We start from the raw sequence: 17316 nt of genomic DNA, 5'->3' as shown, positions 1-17316 counted from the left end.
TCACAATTTTAAAGTACTCCATTGTTCCATGTCCAGTTCTAACTGTTGCTTCTTGACCTGCATACAGGTTTCTCAGGAGGCAGGTAAGGTGGTCTGGTATTCCCATTTCTTTCAGTTTTCCAGTTTGTTGTGATCCACACAAAGGCTTTCGTGTAGTCAGTGAAGCAGAAGTAGATGTTTTTCTGGAATTATCTTGCTTTTTCTATGATCCAATGGATGTTGGCAATCTGATTCCTCTGCCTTTTCTAAATCCAGCTTGAACATCTGGAAGTTCTTGGTTCATGTACTGTTGAAGCCTGGCTTGGAGAATTTTGAGCATTGCTTTGCTAGTGTGTGAGATGAGTGCAATTGTGCAGTAGTTTGAACATTCTTTGGCATTGTCTTTCTTTGGGATTGGAATGAAAACTGACCTTTTCCAGGCCTGTGGCCACTGCTGAGTTTTCCAAATTTGCTTACATATTGACTGTGACACTTAAACAGAATCATCTTTTAGGACTTCAAAAAGCTCAGCTAGAATTCCATCACCTCCACTAGCTTTGTTTGTAGTGAAGCTTCTGAAGGTCCACTTGACTTTGCACTCCAGGATGTCTGGCTCTAGTTGAATGATCAGACCATCATGGTTATCTGGGTGATTAAGATCTTCTTCCATGGTTCTTCTGTGTATTCTTGCCACCTCTTCTTGATATCTTCTGCTTCTATTAGGTCCATACCCTTTTTGTCTTTTATTATGCCCACCTTTGCATGAAAAGTTCCCTTGGTATCTAATTTTCTTGAAGAGATCTCTAGTCGTCCCCATTCTATTGTTTTCCTCAATTCTTTGCACTGATTACATTGTAAGACTTTCCTGTCTTTCCTTGATATTATTTGGAACTCTGCATTCAGATGGGTATATCTTTCTTTTTCTCCTTTGCCTGTTGCTTCTCTTCTTTTTCTCAGCTATTTATAAGTCCTCCTCAGACAATCATTTTGCCTTGTTGCATTTCTTTTTCTTGGGGATAGTCTTGATCACCGCCTCCTATACAATGTCATGAACCTCCGTCCATAGTGCTTCAGGCACTCTACCTTGAATCTATTCGTCACCTCCAATGTATAATCATAACTGATATGATTTAGGTCATACCTGAGTGGCCTAGTGGTTTTCCCTACTTTCTTCAATTTAAGTCTGAATTTGGCAGTAAGGAGTTCATGATCTGAGCCATAGTCAGCTCCTGGTTTGTTTTTACTGACATATAGAGCTTCTCCATTTTTGACTGCAAAGAATATAATCAATCTGATTTCGGTATTGATCTTCTGGTGATGTCCACATGTAGTGTTGCCTCTTGTATTGTTGGAAGAGAGTGTTTTCTGTGACCAGTGCATTCTCTTGGCAAAACTTTGTTAGCCTTTGCCCTGCATCATTTTTTACTCACGGCCAAACTCATCTGTTACTCCAGGTATCTCTTGACTTCCTACTTTTTCATTCCAGTCCCCTATGATGAAAAGGACATCTTCTTTTGGTGTTAGTTCTAGAAGGTCTTGTAGGTCTTCATAGAACCGTTCAACTTCAGCTTCTTCAGCATTAGTGGTTGGGGCATAGACTTGGATTACTGTGATATTGAATGATTGGCCTTGGAAATGAACAGAGATCATTTTGTCTTTTTTGAGATTGCGCCCAAGTACTGCATTTCAGATTCTTTTGTTGGCTATGAGGGCTACTCCATTTCTTTTAAGGGAGAAGAAGTCATTTTTCATTATTATCATTTAATCATTATTTCATTCCTATAGCATATTTTCACCTCTTGTGAAAAGTATTTAAAGACAAAATAAATATTATTTATTCCTTGCCTATCAAATAAAAATTACATAAGATCAGATGCCCACTTCTTAATACATGGTAGGTATTAAGTGTTTGTTGCATGAATTAATTAGCTAGTGAGGCTTCATTCGTATTCTCTTCTTACTTAATACCTGCCATTGGCTGGTCATGTGCTGGTACTTTTATTTGAAAGTAAACCTACAAAGGAATGGGAGGAAAAACTTGTAATCCATGCATCTAGTAACTGGCTTACATCCAGATTATATAAAGGATCCTTTAAAACTAAAGAATAAGAAGGCAACTCAATTAACAAGCAGGCAGAGAGGATTTGAATGGACATTTTTCCAAAGACAGTATAAATGACACATGAAAAGATGATCAACCTCTTTAGCCACTGGGGACATGCAAATCAAAACTGCATAAGATACTGTGTCACAGAGATGTGGATGAATGTAATCCAAAAGACAAAGATAGGCACAGGCGTTGGCGAGGATGTGGAGAAATTAAAACCCTCATACACTGAAGGGAATGTAAAAGAGAGCAGTCATTTTGGAAAACATTTTGGCAGTTGCTCCAAATGTTAAGCATGGAATTTCCATATGACCCAGAAATTCTACTCGTAGGTAATATCCAAGAGAAATGAAAACATATTCTAACAAAAACACGTACACAAATGTTCCTAGAAAAATTATTCATAATAGCTAAAATGTGAAAACAATCTAATTGTCCAAAAACTGAATGATGAGTGACAATCAAGTTGGGGTATATCCACACAATAGAATATTATTAAGCAATAAAAAGGAGTGAGCTACTGATACATGCTACCACATGGATAAACCTTGAAAATATTGTTAAGAGAAATAAACCAGTATTATTTGATTACATTATTGTGAAATAATACAGAAGGCAAATTTTAGAGACTGATAGTAGGCTAGTCATTTCCTGGAGCTAAGGATTGGGAGAAGGTATATGGAGGTTCAATTCTAGTCGGGAAAATATTCTAAAATCAGATGATGGTGACAGTTACACAGCTCTGTATATATACTAAAAGCCCTTGAGCTGTACACTTAAAATTGGGTGAAACTTATGATATGTGAGTTGTATCTCCAGAAAGTTGTTTTTTATTTTATTTTTTTTTTATTTTTTTTTTTACGTTTATTTTATGTTTATTTATTTATTTTTTTTTCTTACATGCGTTCCCAAACATGAACCCCCCTCCCACCTCCCTCCCCACAACATCTCTCTGGGTCATCCCCATGCACCTGCCCCAAGCAAGCTGCACCCTACGTCAGACATGGACTGGCGATTCAATTCTTACATGACAGTATACATGTTAGAATTCCCATTCTCCCAAATCGTCCCACCCTCTCCCTCTCCCTCTGAGTCCAAAAGTCCGTTATACACATCTGTGTCTTTTTTCCTGTCTTGCATACAGGGTCGTCATTGCCATCTTCCTAAATTCCATATATATGTGTTAGTATACTGTATTGGTGTTTTTCTTTCTGGCTTACTTCACTCTGTATAATTGGCTCCAGTTTCATCCATCTCATCAGAACTGATTCAAATGAATTCTTTTTAACGGCTGAGTAATACTCCATTGTGTATATGTACCACAGCTTTCTTATCCATTCATCTGCTGATGGACATCTAGGTTGTTTCCATGTCCTGGCTATTATAAACAGTGCTGCGATGAACATTGGGGTACATGTGTCTCTTTCAATTCTGGTTTCCTCCGTGTGTATGCCCAGAAGTGGGATTGCTGGGTCATAAGGTAGTTCTATTTGCAATTTTTTAAGGAATCTCCACACTGTTCTCCATAGTGGCTGTACTAGTTTGCATTCCCACCAACAGTGTAGGAGGGTTCCCTTTTCTCCACACCCTCTCCAGCATTTATTGCTTGCAGATTTTTGGATCGCAGCCATTCTGACTGGTGTGAAGTGGTACCTCATTGTGGTTTTGATTTGCATTTCTCTAATAATGAGTGATGTTGAGCATCTTTTCATGTGTTTGTTAGCCATCCGTATGTCTTCTTTGGAGAAATGTCTATTTAGTTCTTTGGCCCATTTTTTGATTGGGTCGTTTATTTTTCTGGAATTGAGCTGCAGAAGTTGCTTGTATATTTTTGAGATTAGTTGTTTGTCAGTTGTTTCATTTGCTATTATTTTCTCCCATTCAGAAGGCTGTCTTTTCACCTTGCTTATATTTTCCTTTGTTGTACAGAAGCTTTTAATTTTAATTAGATCCCATTTGTTTATTTTTGCTTTTATTTCCAGAATTCTGGGAGGTGGATCATAGAGGATCCTGCTGTGATTTATGTCTGAGAGTGTTTTGCCTATGTTCTCCTCTAGGAGTTTTATAGTTTCTGATCTTACATTTAGATTTTTAATCCATTTTGAGTTTATTTTTGTGTACGGTGTTAGAAAGTGATCTAGTTTCATTCTTTTACAAGTGGTTGACCAGTTTTCCCAGCACCACTTGTTAAAGAGATTGTCTTTACTCCATTGTATATTCTTGCCTCCTTTGTCAAAGATAAGGTGTCCATATGTGTGTGGATTTATCTCTGGGCTTTCTATTTTGTTCCATTGATCTATATGTCTGTCTTTGTGCCAGTACCATACTGTCTTGATGACTGTGGCTTTGTAGTAGAGCCTGAAGTCAGGCAAGTTGATTCCTCCAGTTCCATTCTTCTTTCTCAAGATTGCTTTGGCTATTCGAGGTTTTTTGTGTTTCCATACAAATCTTGAAATTATTTGTTCTAGTTCTGTGAAAAATGTGGCTGGTAGCTTGACAGGGATTGCATTAAATTTGTAAATTGCTTTGGGTAGTATACTCATTTTCACTATATTGATTCTTCCGATCCATGAACATGGTATATTTCTCCATCTATTAGTGTCCTCTTTGATTTCTTTCATCAGTGTTTTATAGTTTTCTATATATAGGTCTTTAGTTTCTTTAGGTAGATATATTCCTAAGTATTTTATTCTTTTCGTTGCAATGGTGAATGGAATTGTTTCCTTAATTTCTTTTTCTACTTTCTCATTATTCGTGTATAGGAATGCAAGGGATTTCTGTGTGGTGATTTTATATCCTGCAACTTTACTATATTCATTGATTAGGTCTAGTAATTTTCTGGTGGAGTCTTTAGGGTTTTCCATGTAGAGGATCATGTCATCTGCAAACAGTGAGAGTTTTACTTCTTCTTTTCCAATTTGGATTCCTTTTATTTCTTTTTCTGCTCTGATTGCTGTGGCCAAAACTTCCAGAACTATGTTGAATAGTAGCGGTGAAAGTGGACACCCTTTGAAAATGGAGAGATCACAACAGACAACACAGAAATACAAAGGATCATAAGAGACTACTATCAGCAGTTGTATGCCAATAAAATGGACAACGTGGAAGAAATGGACAAATTCTTAGAAAAGTACAATTTTCCAAAACTGAACCAGGAAGAAATAGAAAATCTTAACAGACCCATCACAAGCACAGAAATTGAAATGGTAATCAGAAATCTTCCAGCAAACAAAAGCCCAGGTCCAGACGGCTTCACAGCTGAATTCTACCAAAAATTTCGAGAAGAGCTAACACCTATCCTCCTCAAACTCTTCCAGAAAATTGTTTTTTATTTTAAATTGGTGTCTGATACCCTTAAGATGGGCTTTCCTGATGGTGCAGTGATGGTGAATCTGGCTACCAGTGCAGGAGGTTTAAGTTCGATCCTTGAGTCAGGAAAATCTCCTGGAGGAGGAAATGGCAATCCACTCCGATATTCTTGCCTGGGAAAGCTCATGGACAGAAGAGCCCGGCAGGCTACAGTCCACGAGGCCGCAAAAGAGTCAGACATGACTTAGCAACTAAACAACAACAGTCCTCAAGTTAATTTTTAAAAATTGATTTAAAAAATCCAGAGGTAGTTTAAAAAAGCCTAGGAAACCCATAATCTTTCTGTCTCTTTTATGAACCTATAATCTGTCTCTTTTATAACCCATGATCTTTTATGTCTCAGGAGAGCATAAAAGTCTCCTGGGACTGTGAAGCGCTCCTGGGGAGCTGCAGTCACTGGCAGTTGATGCGTCTCTGGGTGCTGACCGCAATCCTAGGTCCTTGGGTCTGACTTTAACCACGTCTACGTTTACAGTGCCTGTTTGGGACATTTCTTCCTGTGTATATATATATTCCTCTTAACTGGAAAAATGCTCCTGTCCCTACAATTTCAGATTTGTAGCATTTTTCTACCATCCAACGGACTTTAAAAAGTAAGAATCTCATAAACGTTTATCCAGCATCCAGTGTGTACCATCCATTATATTAAGTACCAAACTGAAGTACAAAGTGATGATGCTCTTAACCTTTTGTTACCCATGCTGTCCTTCCTTGGGGTCTGGGACTACCTTCGTGTTTTTTTTCCCACACAATAAAAATTCTTTATCATCTCCACCCTCTACTTATGCTGCCCCCAAAATATGATTATAAGCTACAGCAAATTTTAAAAATGAGGATATAGCATGTTAAAATTATTGTTTAAAAGGACCATTGATTTTCTTAAGGAAATAAATGTTACCTTTGAAAGAAAAGATGTGTATGATAAAGTTAATTATTCTTTCATGAGGAAATTAGTAAAAGACTTTGATACTACACTGATCTGCTAATAGGATGCTCAGAACCCAGTACTAAAAGATGATGATGCTGAGATATGCAATTACTTGTTACTAAGTCTGGTTCTTACCTACCTCAACTGTAAAATATAGGAATGAAATGAAAGATTGAAACAAATCAGATTTCATATTCACGACATTCTAGATTGAAAGTGTTGAAGTGTTAGTCGCTTAGTCATGTCCAATTCTTTGTGACTCCGTGAACTATAGCCCACCAGGCTCCTCTGTCCATGGAATTCTCCAGGTAAGAATACTGGAGTGGGTTGCCATTCCCTTCTCCAGGGGATCTTCCTGACCCAGGAATTGAACCTCGGTCTCTCGGGTTGCAGGTAGATTCCTTACCTTCTGAGTCAACAGGGAAGATTACATTGCCATAAAGGCAAGTGAAAATGATTCTTGTCCCCAGGCTTTTTGGAAGAAAAATCATCACATACATGCAAATTGATTTTATCACAGTTTTCATAAATTGCAAATTGAATAATGCATAGGTTATCTTATTGTAAAATACAATGACCATTATGTACTGTGGCTTTTTAAGAAAAACAGTATTTTTACTTTTCAGCTGTTACATTTATAAGATTATAGAGATTTAGAGGCAAATAAGACATTTATGTGTACACATTTGTCTGTAACTAATAGATAAAATCAGTATAACTAGAATCTAGCTACAAAACAGACTGAAAAATGGTTCAGAATCGTTTAGACAGTAGAGGAAAAGAAAAACATGAAGCTACAAAAGAAACTTGTAAATCTGAAGATTAGTTCATTTCGTTTTAGGCAATAAGTTCTTACGTATGTTGATAATGTGGTTTGTGTGTAAATAAAACACAAGTGAAGCAAGTTTTGGTCTGGAGATGTTTTGTTATGTTATGTTATGCTCTGTCTCAAACAGTCCAATCATATCATGGATTGTTTTTCTTTCTCTCTAGACAGATGAACAAGCCATGCTAGAAGACACACTGGTTGCACTGTTTGATTTGGAAAAGGTTTCTTTTTACTTTAAACCATCAGAAGAGGAACCATTGGTTGCAAGTAGGTAGTTAAATATTTCATATGTGTTTTATAAGATTAATTTTATCAAACAATATATGGAAAAACTTGGATATGAATATATTTGATATGAAGATTAAGTTATATGTAAAATATTATTTTTAATGTAAAATAATAAAACCAACTGGGCAAGTGATAGAAAGTATATATAAGTTAAATCTGCATCTAATTTTATACTGATGTTTTTGTCTCTTAGTCTGACCTCTAAAACTTTTTTGGAGTGTGTGCAGCAAATTTTACGCTACTCAAGATTGTCTTTTCTTCCTTTTTTGTTATTGTGATAAAATATACATACCATTGAATTTACCATTTAGTCAGTTTCAATGTACAATTCAGTTTATTCAAAATGTTGTGCAACCATTTCCACCATCCGTCTGCAGAGCTTTTTCATCCTCCCAAACAGAAACTACATATGCATTAAACAGTGATTGTCTTCCTCCCTTTTCCAGTCCCTGCTAACCTTAATTCTACTTTCTATCTCTGAATTTTATAAATGGGTTGATAGAACATTTGTCCTTTCTGCTGTTTTTTTATGTCAATATTTTTTAGTAAAAGAACTGCCCTAATATTTCCAGCTATGTAGATGATCTCTGAGGCATCTATAACTTTCGCTCTAACATATAACAATTATATATCAGAAATGACTGTATTGGGTTTCCACGGCTCATCTTCAAATGATCCTGTAGAGAATGTGTTAACAGGCAATATACTGGACCATTTAGAGCCAGTAACACACAGAGACCTAAGTTATGCTCACATTGTATAACATTTAGGTCAAATCAGTTGAGAAAGACATTATAATTATTTTATCTGACAATAATTGATAAAATTTATAATTTAATTCTGAAGGAGTAGACACATATTTTACATTTTTGCTAGCTTAAAAGTAGAAATCAAAGATTATTTTATCCATGTCAAATATTTTAATGTGTACAAATATAATCATATTAACTATTTTGATTCACTTATTCATCCTGTAAAGTTTTCAAGATGGCAAAACGTTTTCCTGTCTTGTTCATTGTTGTACCTCCAGCACCCAAGAGAGTGCCTGGAACAAAAAGGACAATGTATTTTTTCAAGGAGATGAATGAACAAATATCAATTCAGTTTATCCAGCGCAGCAGGCAGAAAGGTTTCATGGTTATCAAAGTAGAAGGAAAAACAAACTTGTTGTGCATAATGAAGAAAAAAATTTCGACAGAACTTGGTTGTATCTAATGTTGCAAAGAAGTTATGAAATTCAATTGAAAGATTGAAAAGTATCCCTTGTTAAGCCTATCAAGGGCATTGTTTTAGAAATCTACATTCAGAGAAATAGTTCTTAAGTTTAATTTCTGCAAGTTGTCATTATTTATATACCACTTCAACATTGTCACATACAGGTTTAAAATGTGTCTATTGGGCCAAGAAATCTTTTAGCAGTTTGTTATTTTTCTGGTTCTTGTTTATCTATAAGTATAAAGATCCTATGACTTATGGTAGAAGCTCTGTATCTTTAGGACTTGGAAAGGTTTATTTTTATATTTCCAAGATCTACTACAACAAATAAGGACTCAATAAATATTCATTTAATTTGTTATCTAGGAATGATAATCATTTATGAAAAATTTCTAAAAGGCCTACTGTGGCAAAGGACATTTCCAGGTGCTGGATGAAGTAGAGGACTAAGCAGACAAAGATAAATAATACGGGAAATAAATGAGTTAATTTGATAATAGATTAGAAGATAATAATATGACTGCGTGAAGGGACATAGAAAAGAACAAAGAGGAAAAATGAAGGGGCAGGTGAAAGGTTGCCTGTGTGTAACCTGCTAGGGAGGGAAACATTCTAGGAGGAGGGTGAAGACCAGAAACAAGTCATACAGAGTTATCTCTCAGGAACTGGTTCCAGGAACCTCTCAGATACCAAAATCCGTGGATGCTCAAGCATCGTATAAAATGGTGTAGTATTTGCATGTAACCTACGCACATCCTCCCATATACTTAAAATTATCTCTAGATCGCTTAGAATACCAATATATTAATAAGTGCTCTAATGTAAATACCAGTGTAAATGCTCTAAATGTTGCTGGTCAGCAGCAAATTCAAATTTGCTTTTTGGAACTTTCTGGAATTGTTTTTTTTTTTTTTCTTTTTTGGACATGCAGTTGGTTGAATCTGTGAATGCAGAACCCGTGAATGTATTTCTGCATCTGTGAATGTAGAAATTCAGTAAAGGGTCTACTGTATTTGGGAGAAGGGTGTTCCAGGTCCACTGAAACAGTGAGAACAAAGACCCCAAGGTGGGAGCATGTGTGACACATTCTGGGGATAGCACGGAGGGCTGTGAAGCTGGAGCAAAGTCAGAGAGGGGTAAGGAGAAGGGGCTGAGGACAAAGAGGAGGCCACATCTTTGAAAGAGCTTTGCCTTTCTGATTGAGCCACTGAGCAGGGGAATGGCACAGACTGAAATAGAGGCAGCCTGTGCTGCTGTGTTGAGTGGACCTTACCAGGCAAGGGCAGAAGCAGAGAGACCACTTAGGAAGGCCTTGCAGTGACCCAGGTGAGAGATGATGGTGACTTGACCTTGAGGATAGCTGTGGAGATGGGAAATGGTTCATCCTGTATGTATTAAATTATGAGGACAGAGAAAATAGAATCTTATTAAAGTTTCATCTCCACTGATAAATGAGAGAGCACAAAAACATGGATTACAATGTTAGGGATTTAGGCTGTATTCTAGGGAGTATTTGGTAAAGGGGATTATTTGATAAGGATAATATTATTTGGGCAAATTGTATGGTCTTCTGTGGGCAGATATAAAACAGAATATATTTTCATTTACTTGAATAATGTAGGAATAATATCACTACAAGGCAGAGAAACTCTATTTTCACAATATAACCTGATACTTTTTCTTTTAAATTTGCCTGAGGAACCATAACCTCAAAGGAGCATGTTGTCCATGATTCAAATATGACATTACTGGTGAATGGTCTGTTGAGTAAACTGGAGATGAACCAGTATTTTAAGCTTGATAGAATATTTACTGTACATCCATTATGAGAGATTTAACTTTGGCATATTGAAATATATAATAAATATTAAAAGTAACTGAGACCATGTACATAATATTTTGACATTATATAAATAACATTATAAATGTAGACACAATAAACACAAAAATTGTGCTATATTGTGTGACAGTACATTTTTATGTATTTCCCTGAAGCATAATCTCAACTTTTGAAGTGAGTTCCCCACTGACAAGTCAGTTCCAAGGCTGATACTAGGTCTTCTAAGCAAATTTATGCTAAGCAAACTATACTATGTTATGATGGTATAGTTATTATTTTGAGTTGTTTTAAGAAAGAAGAGAATTATTTATACCCAAGTGTCATCACATCATATTGAAATAGTGTAAGAAAACTAGAACTTTTTTATTAACTGCATGTGATTTGATCTTTCTGTAAGCCTAGATGCAGAGGGGTCAGATGGACTAATTTGTATCACTGTGATGAAGATTAGTTGGCTGAGTGTCTATAAGGGAAGGACTGAGTCCAGAGGGTTGGAAGCATGAATCATATAGAGGACACTGGGCCTTGACATCAAGAAATCTGAGTTCAAATCCAGGCTCCATTCTCATCTGCAAGCATGAGAATGTCAGCTTTCCCTGCCTCATGCAATTGTGAGGCTTAAAGAAAATAATGTATTTGAAAGTCTCTAGCACTACGTAAAGCTTATGATAGTATTCAAGAAATATTTGAGGCCACTGTCTCTGCTTTATTAATCTGTGTTTTTCAAGAAAGCTCCATTTAGCATTATTCACAGTCTTATTTTTGCATTAAGGAACAATAAGATTCTGAAGAAAAATGCAAGCCAAGCAAGTAGAACTCAAATATCTGGATTAAAGACATTTCATTTTCTTGGAATAAATAATTATAAGGTGTATATAACATGCTTGGTACTGAACTAAGTTCTAGGAATATAATATTAATTAAGTAAAATAAAATCCCTGTTGGCATGGACCTTAGCTACTAGTGAGAGATACAAAGGAATAAATGGGCACTCTGACCCACTTTGGTATAGAGAAAAAGTACAAAATATTTCCCATGTCATATGATGTAATTAGTGAAAATGAAGGTGTTAATTGCTCAGTTATATCCAACTCTTAGCGATCCCATGGACTGTAGTCTTCCAGGCTCCTCTGTTCATGAAATTCTCCAGGCAAGAATACTGGAGTGAATTGCCATGTCCTCCTCCAGGAGATCTTCACAACCCAGGGTAAAACCCAGGTCTCAAGTCTCCTGCATTGGCAAGCAGGTCCTTTACGGCTAGCATCTCCTATTCTTTCACATATGTGGCAAATACCTTGAGGAAAAGTCTTCCACATAGCACTCTTACTTTTAACCACATTTAGATCATTTTCAATCATTTTTCAGTTTCCTAATTCCTGGTGTTGCATCTTTATTTGTGCTTTGCTAACCCGGTAATATGATACTGCTGCATTCTCATTTTCCTTCTAATTACATTATCCATTTGGAAATATAGAGATTGACTATGTTGGAACTAAGGGATAGAATTTAACAAAATTATAATATATATGAAAGACATTGTATGGAAAGGGGAACTAGAAGATACAAATATTTTGTATATTTTAATCTCTAATTTATTTAGTATTCATGCATCTTTTTTCTTTAGTTCCAGAAAAGAAAAGACTTTTCCTACTCATTAAAATGCACTTAACTTCCTAATTTTCAACTGTGAGATTTGTTTATTCTCTTTCTTAACCTCAATTTCTTCATGTCTCCCTTAAAAAAAAAACAGAAAATAACCATAATTATATGGTATAAAAAGGAATTATAGATGTTAATACTATAAGTCCTCTATTGATATGCAGAATTAGATACATTTAGCAAGAAACCTGGAATCTGTGATCACTTATGGTATTTAATCTTGAGCTCTACTTTTATACAGTTTTATCTCAAGAAGCAAGGTAAAAATAATATTGAGTCAAGAACATATATTAAATATTTACTCTATTTTGGCCTTAATTTTAAACTGGTTAATGTGACTATTGTAGCCTTTTAGGAAGAGTTTGCATTCTTTTTTAATGAAGTAGAAGTTATTTGTCACAGACAAGTATCGTAAAATAAGGATTTATGATAACACTGTGAAATACTACTGCAGCATTCCAGCTTTTCAAGTTGGTTGGAGTTTTGTTGTGAGTAATTAAATTTAGGAGCTTTGAAAGTAGCTAAAATAATTTAAACAGATAATGTCTAATGACTGTAAGGCAGGGACAGAGGTAATACATTTTTGATCTGGTGCTCAGAGAGTGGAGTTTGCAAAACCCATGCTAATTTTGATACTGGTTGCTATGCACTCAGTTTCTTGCACACCACTTCACAAGTGTACCCCAAGGAGTCATCTTGACTAAAATATGAATGAGGCAGCTGCCTTGGGAAATTTTGATTCCAAACCATGTGTATCTAAACTTCTCATTTAGTTAACTGAGACATCTGGTGTGTCAAAGTGTAACGAAGTTTTCTGTTTCAGAATTTTATATGCAATACAATAATAAATCTGTTGTGTTAGCTAATGAGAACCTGATTTAATACTCTTTCACTGAACAGAGCTGTTAAGTATGCTAAACCTGAACTAAAAATAAATGGGTACTTTTAATGTAAAATAATTGGTGAATACTAGTTTTTAACAAACATACTATATAACATATCCTGATAATAGAAAGTAATATAACATTAAATGTCATTTTAGATGTTCCCCTTACTTATCAAGCAGAAGGAAGCCGGCAAGCTCTGAAAGTTTACTTCTACATTGATAGTTATCATTTTGAACAACTGCCTCAACGGTTGAAGAATGGAGGAGGGTTTAAAATTCATCCTGTTCTTTTTTCACAAGGTAATTGCTTTCTTTTTTATACTTCATGTACTTAGATTATTTTCTTTATCAGTTGTTTAAAAGAAATGTAATAATAACCATCATTCTTTTTCACGAATTCAAAAGTTTATTCTGAATACTTAGTATGTTTCCTTGTCTGATTATCTGTTAAGGAAAAATCGTGTATGGTATAAATATTTTTCAAGTAGAATTGCAGCATTATTTATAATAGAGAAATAAGATAAAGATAAATTAATTTGCCTCAAATAAATTATTATAAAGCCATTAACATATGTTGAGGTCCTTTAATGGACCGGAACCTGGTGGTCCAGAGTCGACGATAAGAAAGTAAAGGAGAGAAAGAGGCTGATATTCCTTGGTTTACACAGCAAGCCAATAAAGCCCCTGCATGGGGCTTGCTCTATTCACAGAGGCCTCAGGCGCCCTATCTTTGGGGTGAAGGTGCAGAGCACCTTCTCAAGAGGGTCTTAGAAGACCTGGCAGGAAAGTGAACTCAGAGGGCATCTGCGCTCCAGGGGATCAGCCTGAAAAAGAGAGAGGGAGAGAGAGAGAGAAAGAAAGACACGGGGAACCAGAGCTTTGATGGAGCAAACGTATTTTAATCAACATGGTGTGGGCATATATAATGTCTTACAAGGTAGTTATTCTCAGCAAAGATAAAGATTAAAATTCCAGACTTACAAAACATAGGCTATCCGTATTAAAGAGAGAGAGAGTTGTAAACAATCACTTTTACCGTATGGTTCACAAGAAGGAAGAGGATACTTATCACCATACAGAAACACTAATGAAGGAAATGCTTGGATTCCTCAGTCCCGGGAGAGGCTTGCCTCTCCTCTTAATTCCTGAGTATTCAGGACTTAATAAGGAACAGAGAATTCCTGACAGATCCAAAACAGCACACAGAAAGCCTCCTGTTAAATGCTTCCTGACAAACATATGGTTAAAATATTTTATGAGATAGAAAGAGTTTGATAGTATACACAATCAGATTACAAAAAAATTTATAGTCTCAATTATGTCATACATGTATGCATATACTTATATATATGCTTCATATGTATATATTGAAAATATATGAATTTTTTCAATACCACTGGGTGATTAAATTGTTGATTTTTTATTCTTAGGGTTTTTTGCATTATGTTAATTTTGTCAGTAAAAATGTATCCCTTTTATAAATTAAAAAAATTGTTTTGGCAAGTGAACAATGAGTGTTAACCACAGTAGAAGAAATTAAGATTGACATGAATAAGACGATTCTTACAGTGAACTGATTTCCCAGGGAAAGTCCTGAATCTTTTTAATCTTTGGAGTCACAAAAGCCAGAAAGATCAGAAATCCAGAATAATGTACAGTTTCTTTTTGTCTATGATTTTTTTTAAAAAGATTCACGCTGTGGTCACAAGATTTCTCTAAGTGGTACCGCAGAATACTACATTTTTTCTTCTTTTGAGTTTTCAAGACTGCTTTGGTTTTGCTGTGGAGTTTTTTATTATTATTATTTTAATAAAAATAGAGGAATAAAATCAATTTTGGTAATTGAAGAACCGACAGTCATGTTAAATCTAAATTCACTACCAAGTGAAAATTCTCTTTTACCTCCTGCATGTTATAATTCTAAAAGATAGATTACCCTTCCTTCAATTGCCATAGTTTAAAAACAGTGTTATTGTTCAGTCCCTAAGTCATGTCCAGACTCTGTGGCCCCATGGACTTCAGCACTCCAGACCTCCCTGTCCTTCACTATCTCCCAGAGTTTGTTCAGACTCATGTCCATTGAGTTGATGATGCCATCCAACCATCTCATCCTCTGTCACCCTCTTCTCCTGCTTTCAATCTTTCCCAGCATCAGGGGCTATTCCAGTGAGTCAGCTCTTTGTATCAGGTGGCCAAAGTATTGGAGTTTCAGCTTCAGCATCAGTGCTTCCAATGGATATTCAGGGTTGATTTCCTTTAGGACTGACTGATTTGATCTTGCAGTCAAAGGGACTCTCAGCACCACAATTTGAAAACATCAGTTCTTTGGTGCTCAGCCTTCTTTATGGTCCAACTCTCACATTCATACATGACTACTGGAAAAATCATAGCTTGGAGTATACATACCTTTGTCAGCAAAGTGATGTCTCTGCTTTTTAACACACTGTCTAAATTTGTCATAGCTCTTCTTCCAAGGAGCAAGTGTGTTTGAATTTCGTAGCTGCAGTCACCATTCACAAGTGATTTTGGAGTCCCAGAATATAAAGTCTGTCACTGTTTTCACTTTTTCCCCTTCTAATTTCCATGAAATGATGGGACTAGTTGCCATGATCTTAGTTTTTTGAATGTTGAGGTTTAAGACAGCTTTTTTACCCTCCTCTCTCACTCTCTTCAAGAGGTTCTTTAGTTCCTCTTCACTTTTTATTGTTAGAATGGTATCACTTGCATTTCTGAGCTTGTTGACATTTCTCCTGGCAGTCTTGATTCCAGCTTGTGAGTCATCCAGCCCAGCATTTCTCTTGATGCACTCTGCATAAGTTAAATAAGCAGGGTGACAATATACAGCTTTGACATAATCCTTTCCCAGTTTGGGAACCAACCAGTCTGTTGTTTCATGTCCTGTTGTAACTGTTGCTTCTTGACCTGCATTCAGGTTTTTCAGGAGGCAGGTAAGGTGGTCTGGTTTTCCCATCTCTTTCAGAATTTTTCACAGTTTGTTGTGATCCACAGAGTCAAAGGCTTTAGCACAGTCAATGAAGCAGAAGTAGATGTTTTTCTGGAATTCCCTTGCTTTCTCTATGATCTAGTGAATGCTGGCAATTTGATCTGTAGTTCCTCTGCCTTTTCTAAATCCAGCTTGTACATCTGGAAGTTCTCAGTTCACAAAAAACAATGGCTATCTCAAACAGATACTTGGCAAGAATGCATTTAAGCTGAGAAAAATTTCAGCGAAGAGATCTTAGAAGTTACTAGAAGGTATTTTCATTTATGTGGTAGAATCCAGATAGGTGAACAGAATCTACAATGAAAAGAAATAAAAAAGGAAATTGAGCAAAAATACACCTTTGAAACTAGGCTAGGAGAATAGGTTAGCCTAAAATATGTGAAAAGGTATTACAGAGATTGTAAGATTTAGAAGAAAGAAAAGGCTACTGGTCTGGAATGTTCACTTTTAGAGCTTTTAGGCAGACCATGCATTTGTTAAAGGACTTTCCTTTCATTTCCTTTCTTTCTCTCTTTTTAAAAATTTTGTCTTTGAAGTCATTCTTGAGATGACAGATGGCATTAATCATCTCTTCTAAAAAAGTGATTACATTTGTGACACACAACCATAAATAGCTGAATATTCATACCCAGCAGCCACTATGCACAGGGAAAGAATTATTTTGCAAAGAGTCTCTATTTTATAATTGTGGCTAAAGCTAATTTAAAAAGAATCCCTAAATATATATGATTTCAGTGAGTACAATATTGTTTTTACAATGTAATTTAAAGGAAAGCTTTTGCAAACATTAGGTTTTAGTATTCACACAGCAGTAAAATATGAAAAATGATTTGAAGAGGCAATAGCAGAAATTCTTCTGCCATGAAGGTCACAGATAGGTAAAGAAGACTGGAAGGGAGTCTGTCTCATTAACAATCTGTCAGTGATAAGGTTGTTTATTTAAAGGAGATGCAGAGGTTCCTCTGCACTCACAGAACTCCCATGAGGAATTGTTAGTTCTTCTGAGTTTTCATCAGCTAGGAGAGAAGCACAGGAAATTCAGCCCCAGCTTGAGTAGAGATTACCATCTGGTAATTGAAAGTGGTGGTAAATGGAAGGGATTCCAAATAAAGTCTATTCCTGGGATGAAAGTTTATTTGAAGGGTTTTCGTTTTGTGGGTACATGAATCTTTGCTAGCAAATAAAAAAGAGTAAAGTGGATGAATTTGAAAA

General features: G+C 35.8%; 1 protein-coding gene across 1 annotated transcript in view; it reads left to right on the top strand.

Annotated features, from left to right (window-relative positions):
- PREX2 (phosphatidylinositol-3,4,5-trisphosphate dependent Rac exchange factor 2) overlaps positions 1–17316 on the top strand; it is a 305631-nt gene that overhangs the window by 209454 nt on the left and 78861 nt on the right. Inside the window, exons 33-34 of the mRNA XM_018058434.1 lie at positions 7377–7479; positions 13257–13400. Of these exons, the coding sequence (XP_017913923.1) occupies positions 7377–7479; positions 13257–13400 (247 nt within the window). The remainder of the gene's footprint in view (positions 1–7376; positions 7480–13256; positions 13401–17316) is intronic.

The sequence above is a fragment of the Capra hircus genome, chromosome 14, assembly GCF_001704415.2.
Source record: "Capra hircus breed San Clemente chromosome 14, ASM170441v1, whole genome shotgun sequence".
Taxonomy (NCBI): Eukaryota; Metazoa; Chordata; class Mammalia; order Artiodactyla; family Bovidae; genus Capra; species Capra hircus.
Note: the sequence above shows the minus strand (reverse complement) of the source record. Positions and strands in the feature narration are given on the sequence as shown.